Source organism: Phyllobates terribilis, unplaced genomic scaffold (assembly GCF_046119375.1).
Source record: "Phyllobates terribilis strain yellow unplaced genomic scaffold, ASM4611937v1 Scaffold_13__5_contigs__length_258822181, whole genome shotgun sequence".
Classification (NCBI taxonomy): Eukaryota; Metazoa; Chordata; class Amphibia; order Anura; family Dendrobatidae; genus Phyllobates; species Phyllobates terribilis.
The window spans coordinates 225,511,776-225,525,921 of NW_027362773.1; the positions used below are offsets into that span (position 1 = coordinate 225,511,776).

The window sequence follows — 14,146 nt, forward strand, 5'->3', positions numbered from 1 at the left end:
GTCTTATCAAACCGCGTGGAATTCGTGGGAAGAGCGATTGGAGGGGTAGAACAATCTTTGTCTGATGAGGATAAAGTAGGGCTGCTGCTTTTGTGGGTGAGTGAAGGAGCATTAGAAGGTTGGTTGTTGTCCAAGATGAATAGGCTAGTAGCAGGTTTGTCTTTTAGTTTAAAATTAAGGGGGTGATGGACATCACAAAATTTTTTTTAGTGCGACAGTCCATAAAAGGTTTCAGTAGAGGTAGAACTAGGAAGGACAGTCGTTGACCAGTGTCTTTTGATCTTTTGGAGCGATTAGGTTCTGAATTGGAAAGAATATGTTTTTCTGCGTACGAGCTGAGTTTGTTCCAGTTAGATTTCTCAATCGCATTTTTGGTGCCTTACGCATAAGCGAGCTCGTGGCTCCGTCCAAGAAAAAATCAGGGGGCTTATTAGCAGAGGACATAGTAGCTGCTAAAAAAGGTTTATAAATATGACTTAGGAGTTCAAAAACAAATCAAACGAAAAAAGGAAAAAGGATAAGTTTGGGTATCGTAAAAGGGTCTGTTATGTGTCCTCGGTTTTCGGGGTATAGGGTGGGATAGGGTGCTGCGAGAAGTGCATAATTTTGTGTACTTGGACAGGTCTGCTGATGTATTATGCTTACATTTAGGGGGGAACGATCTAGGGGTTCGTCCCTGCTGGGAATTGATAAGGGACATGAAGCACAACTTTCTTCGTATTTGGACATCTTTCCCGGGTCTAGTGACGGTATGGTTCGAGATTGTGCCGAGGAGAGTATGGCGATATGCGCAATCTGCGGAAAAGATAAACAAAGCTCGGAAGAAGGTTAATTGCGCGATTTCAAACTTTGTTTCTCAGACTGAGGGGTGGGGGGGGCTGCAATTAGGCATGTGGACTTAGAAGACAGCTCAGGACATTTCTGGTGTGCAGATGGAGTACACCTTATCGACGTGGGGATAGATTTATGGACTCTAGCACTAGAGGGGGGCACTGAACAAGCTTTATTCTTCAAGGAGAAGGGGGTCTCGAGTATTTGAGGAGATCAAACGCTCACGTGGTGGCGAGTATCAAGGTCCATGAAGTTGGTAAAATTGTTCAGGGGACTTATTAAGACTTGAATCCCTTGGGATAACTTGGCTTTGGTTTGGTGATTTCTGGGGCTTACGGCAACAATGGAATGTCGGGCCCTTGGTCTGGCGGTTATCCGTTTATAAACCCTGTGGGGTTATGGGGGCTCCTGAGCCTGTGGTAGCGGCTGGGACTAAGTTTTGATTAGCTATTTTGTGGTCACCAGATTTTGGAACTTCAAGGACCTTAGCACGTTTTCTCATTGATGTTCTTTTCCATGTTTGTATTGTGTTACAATAAAAAGCCACTGTGGCCGATATTTATCCAATCTTTCTTGAGTTCTTTGTTCTTTGGGAAGGTTACAAGGAGGGGGGGTTGGTTAGGTCAGGGTGCAAAAGGGGTTTAGGGGAAAAAGATAAATCAAAAACACACGGATAGTCGACAATACCAGCATCATGGTATCTGTTGATTTATGTGATTATTGTTATTCTGTAATGTATTTTATAGCCTGTACAAGTCCCCTCTAAAATATAAAGTGCTGCGGAATATGTTGGCACTATAGAAATAAAAATTATTATTATTATTATATAAGCCCTTCTAAGGTCAAGGATAGAAAACCATTTAGCCCCCAAAAGCTAATTATAGTTACGGCTCCGCTCCGTGCACCTCGTACACACGCGGCTCCGCTTCGTACACCTCGTACACACGCGGCTCCGCCCCGTACACCTCGTACACACGCGGCTCCGCTCCGTACACGTGCAGCTCCGTACACCTCGTATACACGCGGCTCTGCTCCGTACACCTTGTACATACACGGCTCCGCTCCGTACACACGCGGCTCCGCTCCGTACACCTCGTACACACGCGGCTCCGCTCCGTACACCTCGTACACACGTGGCTCCGCTCCGTACACCCCGTACACACGCGGCTCCGCTCCGTACACCTCGTACACACGCGGCTCTGCTCCGTACACATGGCTCCGCTCCGTACACCTCGTACACACGCGGCTCCGCTCCGTACACCTCGTACACGCGCGGCTCCGCTCCATACACCTCGTACACACGCGGCTCCGCTCCGTACACACGCGGCTCCGCTTCGTACACCTCGTACACACACGGCTCCGCTCCGTACACACGCGGCTCCGCTCCGTACACCTCGTACACACGCGGCTCCGCTCCGTACACCTCGTACACACGCGGCTCCGCTCCGTACACACGCGGCTCCGCTCCGTACACCTCGTACACACGCGGCTCCGCTCCGTACACACGCGGCTCCGCTCCGTACACCTCGTACACACGTGGCTCCGCTCCGTACACCTCGTACACACGCGGCTCCGCTCCGTACACACGCGGCTCCTCTCCGTACACCTCGTACACACGCGGCTCCTCTCCGTACACCTCGTACACACGCGGCTCCGCTCCGTACACCTCGTACACACGCGGCTCCGCTCCGTACACCTCGTACACACGCGGCTCCGCTCCGTACACCTCGTACACACGCGGCTCCGCTCCGTACACCTCGTACACACGCGGCTCCGCTCCGTACACCTCGTACACACGCGGCTCCGCTCCGTACACCTCGTACACACGCGGCTCGGCACAGTACACCTCGTACACACGCGGCTCTGCACAGTACACCTCGTACACACGCGGCTCTGCACAGTACACCTCGTACACACGCGGCTCTGCACAGTACACCTCGTACACACGTGGCTCCGCTCCGTACACACGCGGCTCCGCTCCGTACACCTCGTACACACGCGGCTCCGCTCCGTACACCTCGTACACACGCGGCTCCGCTCCGTACACACGCGGCTCCGCTCCGTACACCTCGTACATACACGGCTCTGCTCCGTACACCTCGTACACACACGCCTCTGCTCCGTACACCTCGTACACACACGGCTCTGCTCCGTACACCTCGTACACACACGGCTCTGCTCCGTACACCTCATACATGCACACCTCTGCTCCGTACACCTCGTACATACACGGCTCCGCTCCGTACACCTCGTACACACACGGCTCCGCTCTGTACACCTCGTACACACAGGGCTCTGCTCTGTACACCTCGTACACACAGGGCTCCGCTCCGTACACCTCGTACATCCACGCTGTAAATCCCTCCTGACCCCACACATAAACTTCAGCTCATCCAGCACCATGACAACCAGCACAGCAGAGTCCTGCATACACTGAGGCCCCTGATCATGTGACTGCTGACTCCTCCCCTCCTGTGACCTCATCACAGGTCCTGTGCGCACAGATCAGCCATATATGTGGTGGCGGCTCTGCAGGTGGAGGTATGTGCAGATTCCCCATTACTGGGCGCAGGGGGCATTAACCCCTTCAGCAGTGAGACTCTTTTGGGGGCCTCTGTGTGGTGTGAACAGTGATGTAACAGCTGTGGACAGAATGCGGCTTAGCTGTTTCTCGTCCACATTAGATCCATTCAGACGACTGCAGGATGAAGGACAGAAGCCCAAAGAAGTTCTCACAAAAAATGTATCTCCTTGTTCCAGCACAATAATGTAGCTACTAGTGATGAGCTCTCCACTACTCGACCGAGTATCGCGGGTGCTTGAGTCCGCGGCCCGCATGTTTTGGGCTGTTAAAAAGCCAATAAACATGCGGGAATTCCCGCCATACACGGTAATGCTATAGCAATGCTGGCTACTTGCATTACTATGATTTGCTGGTCATTTCGGGTCTTATACAACACCGACCATTGTAGATCAGAACTTTTATCACCCATCTCCGAGAAATGTCTGGCCACGGTCTCACCAAACTTTTGCTCTTCTTCATTCTTTTTCTTGCAGTGGATTTCATCCTAGATCCATAGAGCCAAATAGAAGGCTCTTCACAGAGTAAATCACACCAGAACTGTCTGAGGTAAATAACACCAATATCCACAGGTGTCCCTTCTAATTGGTGGGAAAACTATCACCTTTAATAATCCTCAAACAGTTCCGAGATAACAAACACAGAAAAGTGCATGAAGGAGATGTGTTAGTCAGCAATGCAACTTATGTTCCAGTCCATGTAAGACTAGAAAATACAACATCTACACGTACTATCTCCTGAGTCCTGATATGTTTCCCCTTATTATCTCCAGTAATAGTAATATTACACAGAATTCTTTATGATGTTCCATCGGCTCATCTTCTTCTCATTCAGACCCCTACAATATCGGATGCTCTCAGTGAAGATCTTCTATATAAGATATTTTTTCTGAATTACCCATCAAATATGAATATGGACAGAGAAAAGATGGCCGAGAAAATATTACACCTCACCCTAGAGATCCTCTTCCGGCTTACAGGAGAGGTGAGAGATTCTGATGTCACATTACATCATTCTCATCTATGGGAATAACAGATGGACAGAACTGGAGAGGTGAGGACTCTGGAAATGTCTGTAGTGTGATTTATTAACGTTGTCTCTCCATAACCAGGATTACACAGTAGTGAAGAAGACCTCTAGTGAGCGCTGTCAGGACTCTGTGTCTGAAGGATGGGGAAGACCCTTGAGCCCAGTCACTGGGCCTCCACCTCACCCCCTAATACATGAAGACATCAATGACCAGAAGATCCTAGAACTCACCTACAAGATGATTGAGCTGCTGACTGAAGAGGTGACACTGCTGGGAATGCTGGGACATTATACAGTAACGATATAACGGGATCGGGGGGGTGACGGTATCATTGTATGTGTCAGGTTACCATAAGGTGTCAGGATGTCGCTGTCTATCTCTCCATGGGGGAGTGGGAGTATTTAGAAGGACACAAAGATCTGTACAAGAACGTCATGATGGAGGTTCCCCAGCCCCTCACATCACCAGGTAATAGACAGGACTAAATACACACGGCCTATAATTATCTGTATGTAAAGAATGAATTCAGTCCCTGTATGTGTTTCCTTCAGATGTATCCAGTAAGAGGACAACACCAGAGAGATGTCCACGTCTTCTTCTTCCACAGGACTGTAAACAAGAAGATCCCAATGTTCCTCAGGATCATCAGGTAGATGGAGAGAAGGTGTCATGAGATCTTCCCTATGATGTGTAGACGGCTGTGAATGTCTTGTGTTCTGTCCAGGGCTGTGGAGTCGAAGTTGTGGAGTCAAAGTCGGTGTCCTTTTTGGTGGAGTCGGTATAAAATGGACCGACTCCAACTCCTAAAATATATAATAAATTGGGTACAGTAGTTCAGTACAGTTTGTGGGGAATATTTTTTTCATAAGAATTTGGGAAAGTTATGAAATGTCCTATAAATGTCTGTCCTATTCAAATCTAAGGGTCTAGACTTTTAGCTGAGATGAATCTGTGCTGCAGTAAATTTATCACTTAACCCCTTTGTGACATTTGTGGTAATAGTACGTCCTGGTGCCCTGGGCCTATTGGGCCAGGGACATACTATTACACAGAATGTGATCGCGCCCGCACACAAGCGGTATAGGGTGATCACCACCGGGGGTCAGCTGATTGTCACAGCTGACACCCGGTGCTATGTGCTAGGAGCGGTCCCGCTCCACTACCAGCACATTAACCCCCGAAATGCTGTGATTGAAGTCGATTCCGGAAGCAAGGGGAGGTAAGCGCTGATACTTACCTCCTCTCCTGCATCCTGTCGGGTCCCGGTGGTTGTCATGGTGACCCGGATGTCGTCATGACAGCATCCAGGTCACCATGCAGCAGGACTTACTTTGATCATGCGCAGTGAGCGATCAAAGTAACTTCTGCCTGTGCAGTGCTGACTGGCTGTATAGCACATGGATGCTGCTGCATCCCTATGCTATACAGGCGATCAGACTGCAAAAAGTCCCATAGTGGAACAAAGTATAAAAGTAAGAAAAAAGACCAGAAAGAGAAAAAAAAATGTAAAAATATAAACAAAATAATGCTCAAAAAATAATATACTGTACCCATGAGTAAATATTATTCTGAAAAAAATAAAAGTACACATATTTGGTATTGCCGCGTCTGGAACAACCTAATCTATAAAAGTGTCCCACTAGTGTCCCTTTAGTGAACAAAGTAAAAAAATAAATAAAAAACAAAGCAAAAAACCATGCTTTATGATCATGCCGCCAAACAAAAAAATGGAATAAAACACGATCAAAAAGACGAATGTAAATAAAAATGGTACCGCTGAAAACGTCATCTTGTCCTGCAAATACAATAAAAGTACACATATTTGGTATTGCCGCGTCTGGAACAACCTAATCTATAAAAGTGTCCCACTAGTGTCCCTTTAGTGAACAAAGTAAAAAAATAAATAAAAAACAAAGCAAAAAACTATGCTTTATCATCATGCCGCCAAACAAAAAAATGGAATAAAACACGATCAAAAAGACGAATGTAAATAAAAATGGTACCACTGAAAACGTCATCTTGTCCTGCAAATACAAGCCGCCATACAGCTCCATGAGCAGAAAAATAAAAAAGTTATAGCTCTCAGAATAAAGCAATGCAAAAAAATGATTTTTTTTTCTATAAAATAGCTTTTATTGTGTAAAGGTGCCAAAACATAAAAAATATATAAATGTGGTACTGACCTGAAGAATAAAGCTTCCTTATCAATTTTACCACACACGGAACAGCATAAAAAAAAAGAAAAAAACAATTCCTGAATTGTTGGTTTTTGTTTATTCTGCCTCCCAAAAATCGGAATAGAAAGCGATCAAAAAATGTCACGTGCCCGAAAATGGTACCAATAAAAACGTCAACTTATCCCGCAAAAAACAAGCCGTCACATGACTCTGTTGGCCGAAATATGGAAAAATTATAGCTCTCAAAATATGGCGATGCAAAAACTAGTCTTTGCAAAAAAAAAGCGTCTTTTAGTGTGTGACAGCTGTCAATCATAAAAACCCGATATGAATCTGGCATCACTATAATCGCACCGACCCGAAGAATAAAGTCATCTAATCACTTATACCGCATGAGAAACACCGTAAAAAATAAACTGTAGGGTTAGGGTTGTGTTTAGGGTTAGGGTTATACTAGGGTTAGGGTTGTGTTAGGGTTAGGGTTGTGCTAGGGTTGTGTTGGGGTTGGGATTTTTTCAAAAGTTAGAGAAAAAAATTACGGCGATATGATGACTAGTGTTGAGAGCAAGTGCTCGCTACTTGAGTTTGCATTCGGTGCTCGGGTATACACTGAGTATCGCGGGTGCTCGAGTGACATGCTCAAGTCTCTGCCCCATATGGTTTGCGGCCAAAAAAATCTTGAGGGGATTGCCTGCCATGCACGAGTGATCCCCGCATGTTTTTTTTGGGGTGTCTAACATCTGTGAAACATGCAGGGCGGGGACTCGAGCACCTACAATGCATGGTGCATACCCGAGAACCCGATGCAAACTCAAGTAGCGAGCACTTGCGCTCAAGACTAATGATAAATTATTCAATATGATGACCTAATGTTATCAATTTCTGTGTCGTGCCTCTGGGTTCAAAATGTTCACTATACCCCTTGATAAAATCCTTGAGGGGTCTAGTTTCCAAAATAGGGTCACTTGTGGGGGGTTTCAACTGTTTAGGTGCATCAGGGGCTTTCCAAACGTGACATGGCGTCCGCCGTATTTTCCCCACATATGGGGTATCGGCGTACTCAGGAGAATTTTCGCAAAAGTTTTTTGGGTCCATTTTCTCCTCTTACCCTTGTGAAAATAAAAAAATTTGGGGCTAAAACATAATTTTTGTGGAAAAAGTTAGATTTTTTTTATTTTTACGCACCATGTTATAAACTTCTGTGAAGCACCTGGGGGTTCAGGGTGCTCACCACACATCTAGATAAGTTTACTGAGGGGTCTAGTTTCCAAAATGGGGTCACTTGTGGGGGGTTTCCACTGTTTAGGCACGTCAGGGGCTCTCCAAACGCAACATGGCGTCCGCTAATTATTCAAGCAAATTTTACATTCAAAAAGTCAAATGGCGCGCCTTCCCTTCCGAGCCCTGCCATGCGCCCAAACAGTGGTTTTCCCCAACATATGGGGTATTGGCGTGCTCAAGAGAAATTGCACAACAAATTTCGGGGTCCATGTTTTCCTGTTACCCTTGCAAAAATAAAAAATTGGGGTCTAAATTAACATTTTTGTGAAAAAAGTTAAATGTTCATTTTTTTTTTCCACATTCCAAAAATTCCTGTGAAGCACCCAAAGAGTTAATAAACTTCTTGAATGTGGTTTTGAGCACCCTGAGGGGTGCAGTTTTTTAGAATGGTGTCACTTTTGGGTATTTTCTGTCATAAAGGCCCCTCAAAGTCACTTCAAATGTGATGTGGTCCCTAAAAAAATGTTTTTGTAAATTTTGCTGGAAAAGTGAGAAATCGCTGGTCAACTTTTAACCCTTATAACTTCCTAACAAAAAAAAACGTTGGTTCCGAAATTTCGCTGATGTAAAGTAGACATGTGGGAAATGTTATTTATTAACTGTTTCGTGTGACATATCTCTCTGGTTTAAGGGCATGAAAATTCAAAGTTTGAAATTTTCAACATTTTCGCCAAATTTCTGATTTTTTCACAAATAAATCCAGTCATATTGAAGAAATTTTACCACTATCAAGAAGTATAATATTTCACACAAAAAAACAAACTCAGAATCATTGAGATCCGTTGACGCGTTTCAGAGTTATTACGTCATAAAGTGACAGTGATCATAATTGTAAAAATTGGCTTGGTCATCAATGGGCAAACCACCCTCAGTGGTAAAGGGGTTAAACGTGAGCCATGTATGAGGGAGTGGTGGAGTCGGAGGTTTGACTTACCGACTCCACAGCCCTAGTTCTGTCTTGATATGTCAACCAGTATTATATGTTTTATACTTGTGTAATGAGAACGGTGGAGATGGCAGGATTAGAGCTGATCATAGATGTGACTTCTCCATTTGTTTATGACTTTTACTATATGTGTTTCAGGGTGAAGATCTGCTCCATATTAATACTACAGAGACATATGTGACGGGTGATGAGCAGTGTAAAGAAGAGATTCCTACATATGACTACCCAGGTGAGTAGTAACCACTAAATGCGGAGAGATCACAGATCCTTCCCAGTCCCCGGCTGTGGCTGCTTTATCGGTGATGTAGACCGGCTGTATCTCAATCTTGTGATCACCATATTGCCTCTAGACCAAAACATTCTCCTCCATCCAAAACTGTTCAAATGACTTTGGGTATTGAAAGCCCTTTTCTATAGAACTTACAACCTGGAGGATCCACCTACACCCTGAGATTAGAAGACGCTGACTGTTATCTGCCCAGATCTGTAAACTACAAAGCCAAATGACAGCATACATAGAATGTGTTGACAAATTAGAAAATCACTTGAAGAAAAATATTCTGATGGGCCTGTAAGAGAAAATGGATGGTAATGACGCTGTTAGTTTAATAGAACCCTGATATCTTATTGGATGAATCTACCTTCTCTCCCTTCTTTGCTGCTGAATGTGCTCATATGGTCCCTACAAGACCAGGGCCAGTCTTTCTGGCCAAACTTCACTTTCATGATCAACAACATTAAATGTGCAGTGAGGGCCAAGTGTGAATTTCTGTACAATAACAACAGAGTTTCCCTTTATCCTGACTTTTCAATTTGTTTTAAAACCAACTAACTTCAAATGGGATCGCGATAACCTACATAAAAACATTACACCTGTGCCATGATATATCTCTAAGCTGTGCATGGCTGATGGCTGTAATACACATTTATTTACACCTGTATGAGATGTGTTGGCATGGCTCGAGCCCTGGTTTTATGGAATCACTCTACGTCATAAATTACATTATGTTTTCAATCTTAAGGAATTCAGATTACTGCACAATCTCACCTGAAATGGAGGGCACTAATACTTTCTCTACTCTTCCGATCAGGACTCCTAGTAGCTCCAATGATCCACCATAAATGAGTGCAAGTCCAGTTTAGTGTTGGAGCTCTCCCTCCAAACATAATTTGTTGTTGGGGATGCAGAGAAAATACAAAATCAGAAGATACTAGAGTAGTCAGTAAACAGGCCAGGGTCACAAAAGGAAACAAATACACAAGCCGGGAGCTGAGCACAGAGGACTGAACCAGAGGAGAACAAGGTTGTATCTGGCAGCTTCCGGCAATATGCTTAGTAGGGTGTGGTGCTTTTCAGTTGGCTGTATTAGGGAGCAGATTACTTCAGCTGGACAGCACACACACCCATACTGGCAGACTGGATGGTACTTCAGGTCCCAGCAACCCTAATCTTAGTGGCTGGACAGAGTCTTCGCCTTCTGGTTCCGACATCTCTCCTGGTGATAGAAGCAGACGTCACAGGAGCAGATTCCAGAGGAGATGGGATGCATCATTTGCAGAAGCCCTAATATGATGAAATGGCAGAAAACCAGAGCAGTAGAAATCCTCATAAAGTGACTCCATTTTGGAATTTTTAACCCTCAGTGAATTAATCTATAGGAGTAGTGACTATTTTGATTCGACAGACACTTTCCGAAAATTAGCACTCATTGGATGTTGTAGAGTGAAATTTGAAAATATCCCATTTTATTTCCCAAAACATAGAGCCCAGATTGTGGTCCAGGAGACACACAACATAAATTAAGTGGGTTCTTTTCACTATAGTAATGCCAAATGTGCTATGGGCTCAGAAGCGAGGGGAGATTTGACTTTGGGAGAGCAGGTATTGGTGGATTGGTTTATGGACGCCATGTTGCTTTTCAAGAGCCTTTGAGCCACTTATAATGTGGAAGCCTCTGTTTTTCCGTTGACAGATGATGGACCTGAGTGGGAACTTGTTTTTTTCGGACGAGAAGAAGTTTTTATTGGGATCATTTTTGCCTACATAACATTGGTGTTTTTTTGTCCAATACTTGGGAGGCAGAATGAAAAAACAGTTGAACACCACACTCCACTGGTTCATGCTATGAGGTTTTCTATTACTCTGTGAACTGTCATTGTTTTGGTGAATAAGTCAATATTTTTACATAACTTGCCATTTTTATGGACCATTAATAAATGTTCAAAAATATAAATTTCAAGGATATTTTATACAAAAATAATAATTGTTTCTTTTTCTTGGCAGATGACGGTACCAGGAGATCAGAGGGAGAGCTGGCATGTTCAATTTTTAAATCAGAGATCACACAGGAAATAACTGAAGTGAATGCCATTACTCCAGATATGACATCATTCCTACACATCAAAGATCTATCATGTGATCCATTGAAACAGGTCCTGTCTTCTGATTCATTACCGATTACTAAGGAAAATCAAAGTCACGAAATAAACATTAAAAAACAAACTGATCCGAAAGCTAAGAAGCCATTTTCACTTTCAGAATATGGAAATAGTTTTTCCCTCGAAAAATCTTTTCTTAAACATGAAAACATTTGGACAGCAGAGAATATATTTTCTTGTTTCAAGTGTGGGAGATGTTTTAACCGGAAATCAGATATTGTTAGTCACGAGAGAATTCACACAGAGGAGAAGGCATTTTCATGTTCAGAATGTGGGAAATGTTTTACAGAGAAATCAAGTCTCATCAGACATCAGCGGACTCACACAGGGGAGAAGCCTTTTTCATGTTCAGAATGTGGGAAACGTTTTATCCAGAAATCAGATGTTGTTATACACCAAAGAGCCCACACAGGGGAGAAGCCATTTTCATGTTCAGAATGTGGAAAATGTTTTGTGAAGAATAAATCTCTTCTCAGTCACCAGAGATCCCACACAGGAGAGAAGCCTTTTTCCTGTTCAGAATGTGGGAAATATTTTAGACAGAAATGTAATCTTGTTACACACCAAATAATTCACACAGGGGAGAAGCCATTTTCATGTTCAGTATGTGGGAAATGTTTTAAATGGAAAACGATTCTTGATAGCCACCAGAGAACCCACAGAGGGGAGAAGCCTTTTTCATGTTCAGAATGTGGGAAATGTTTTACAGAGAAACCAAATCTTATTGTACATCAGAGAACTCACACAGGGGAGAAGCCTTTTTCATGTTCAGAATGTGGGAAATGTTTCAACCAGAAATCAGATGTTGTTATACACCAAAGAACCCACACAGGGGAAAAGCCTTTTTCATGTTCAGAATGTGGGAAATGTTTTATAAAGAAATCACAGCTTATCGTACATCAGAGAACGCACACAGGGGAGAAGCCTTTTTCATGTTCAGATTGTGGGAAATGTTTTGTACAGAAATCACATCTTAATACACATCAGAGAACACACATGGGGGAAAAGCATTTTTCATGTTCAGAATGTGGGAAATATTTTGTAGATAAATCAACTCTTGTTGCACACCAGAAAACAATCACAGGGGAGAAATCTTTTTCATGCTCAGAATGGAAAATTTTTTCCACTGAAATCACACCTTGTTAGACAGCAGAGACTTCACACGGGATCAGTCATGTTCAGAATGTGGGAAATGTTTTGTAAATATGGAACTCTCTCATCAGGCGATTCATAGTTACATAGGTTGAAAAAAAAACTAGATCCATCAAGTTCCACCTTTCTCCACCAAATATACATTTCTTATCCCTACATTACCTATAACCCACAATGTTATGTGTACTGAGGAAATCATCCAGCCCTTATTTAAAAGCTATTGTAGTGTCTGCCATTACTACCTCTTGTGGTGGGGCATTCCGCAGTCTGACTTTGTATACTTAGAAACGTGTAGATAAATAAAAAAAATGCAAACCCATTTGTGTGTGCCTGGATTCACCATTTTACCCACCAACAGCGTGGAATTTCCACAACCCCCCCCCCCCCCATTTCTCTACACGGAATTTCTGGTCTGAGGACCGGGAACCTGCAGCAGCTTGGAATCTATGTCTTAATATTGTTGTGTGAACGCAATCAGGTTAGCATAACCTTAAATTTATCTTTACTGTCAAACCGGATGAGACCCTATTGCCCTTTTTTTATACTTCTTAGTTATCCTCCAATCCTGTGGCACCAACCGTTGCAAGTGACCACAGAGAATAACCGATGGAGTAGCTACAAATCACCAATAAAATTAAAGAATAGTTTATTTAAAAATAAATAAAATTAATACCATTATATACACATAGGTCTACATAGTTACATAGTTTATAAGGCCGAAAAAAGACAAGCGTCCATCCAGTTCAGCCTATTTCTTGTGCACTGTAGCTATTCCGCAGCGTTGATCCAGGGGAAGGCAACAAAAAAACATGAGGTATAGGCCAATTTACATCACTGAGGAAAAATTCACTTCCCGACACCAATCTGGCAGTAAGATTAAATCCCTGGATCTACAAAGGAGGAAATAGTAGGGAGAGCACCAAAATGCCAATATCAAATGCAACACCCAACAAAAACACCTTATGAAACAATACATATGCGGAAACATTCCATTATAATAGCCAGAATGTCCATAACCAAAGATGCAGTTCAATGTAAATAATGTTGGGGAAGTGCCATTGGAGGGATGTCTTATTATCTTTTTATATGATAATCTCAGGTGCCAATTAAAGTGGCACATGGATGTTGCTGCCAGCACCATTATTACTTGCTTCCGCCGCCACCATCATAGCAGCATCGCCCCGCCACCGCCGGGGTCCGCTACATCACCCCGCTACGGCCACAGCCGCCACAAACCTCCCCCAGTTAAAAAGGATTATAAGGCGCACCATTTTATTTAACAAAAAAAAAACATTATTTCCTATTTTTGGTGCGTCTTATAATCCGCAAAATACGGTAATTCGAATTCTCACAGAAAATTATTGCAATTACACATGTTTTGTTATAAACATGTTTATTTCCTTTCTGTGTTTTGGAACAACACAAGAAAACAGAGATAAACGGCAAATTGAGTATAGTTTTACACAAAACTCCAAAAATGTTCCAGACAAAATTATTGGCACCTTCAACATTAATATTTAGTTGTACACGCTTTGGAATAAATAACTGCAATCGCTTCCTATAACCATCAACAAGCTTCTTACACCTCTCAACTGGAATTTTGGACAACACTTCTTTTGAAAACTGCTACAGGTCTCTCATATTTGTAGGTGCCTTCTCCCAACAGCAATTTTAAGATCTCTGTACAGGTGTTCAATGGGATTTAGATC

General features: G+C 43.3%; 1 protein-coding gene across 2 annotated transcripts; it reads left to right on the plus strand.

Annotated features, from left to right (window-relative positions):
* Positions 1–3,279: 3,279 nt before the first annotated feature.
* On the plus strand, positions 3,280–12,749 carry LOC141174669 (uncharacterized). Of its 2 annotated transcripts, XM_073659593.1 has the most exons (8): positions 3,290–3,372; positions 3,889–3,961; positions 4,247–4,396; positions 4,524–4,703; positions 4,787–4,910; positions 4,994–5,091; positions 8,985–9,075; positions 11,131–12,749. In XM_073659593.1, exons 3-8 carry the CDS (start codon positions 4,319–4,321, stop codon positions 12,429–12,431), a joined length of 1,872 nt encoding a protein of 623 aa, XP_073515694.1. In that variant the 5' UTR covers positions 3,290–3,372; positions 3,889–3,961; positions 4,247–4,318; the 3' UTR covers positions 12,432–12,749. The 2 variants fall into 2 exon arrangements, with proteins under 2 accessions (XP_073515693.1, XP_073515694.1); XM_073659592.1 differs by lacking the exon at positions 3,889–3,961 and having other exon boundaries at positions 3,280–3,372.
* Positions 12,750–14,146: the final 1,397 nt, after the last annotated feature.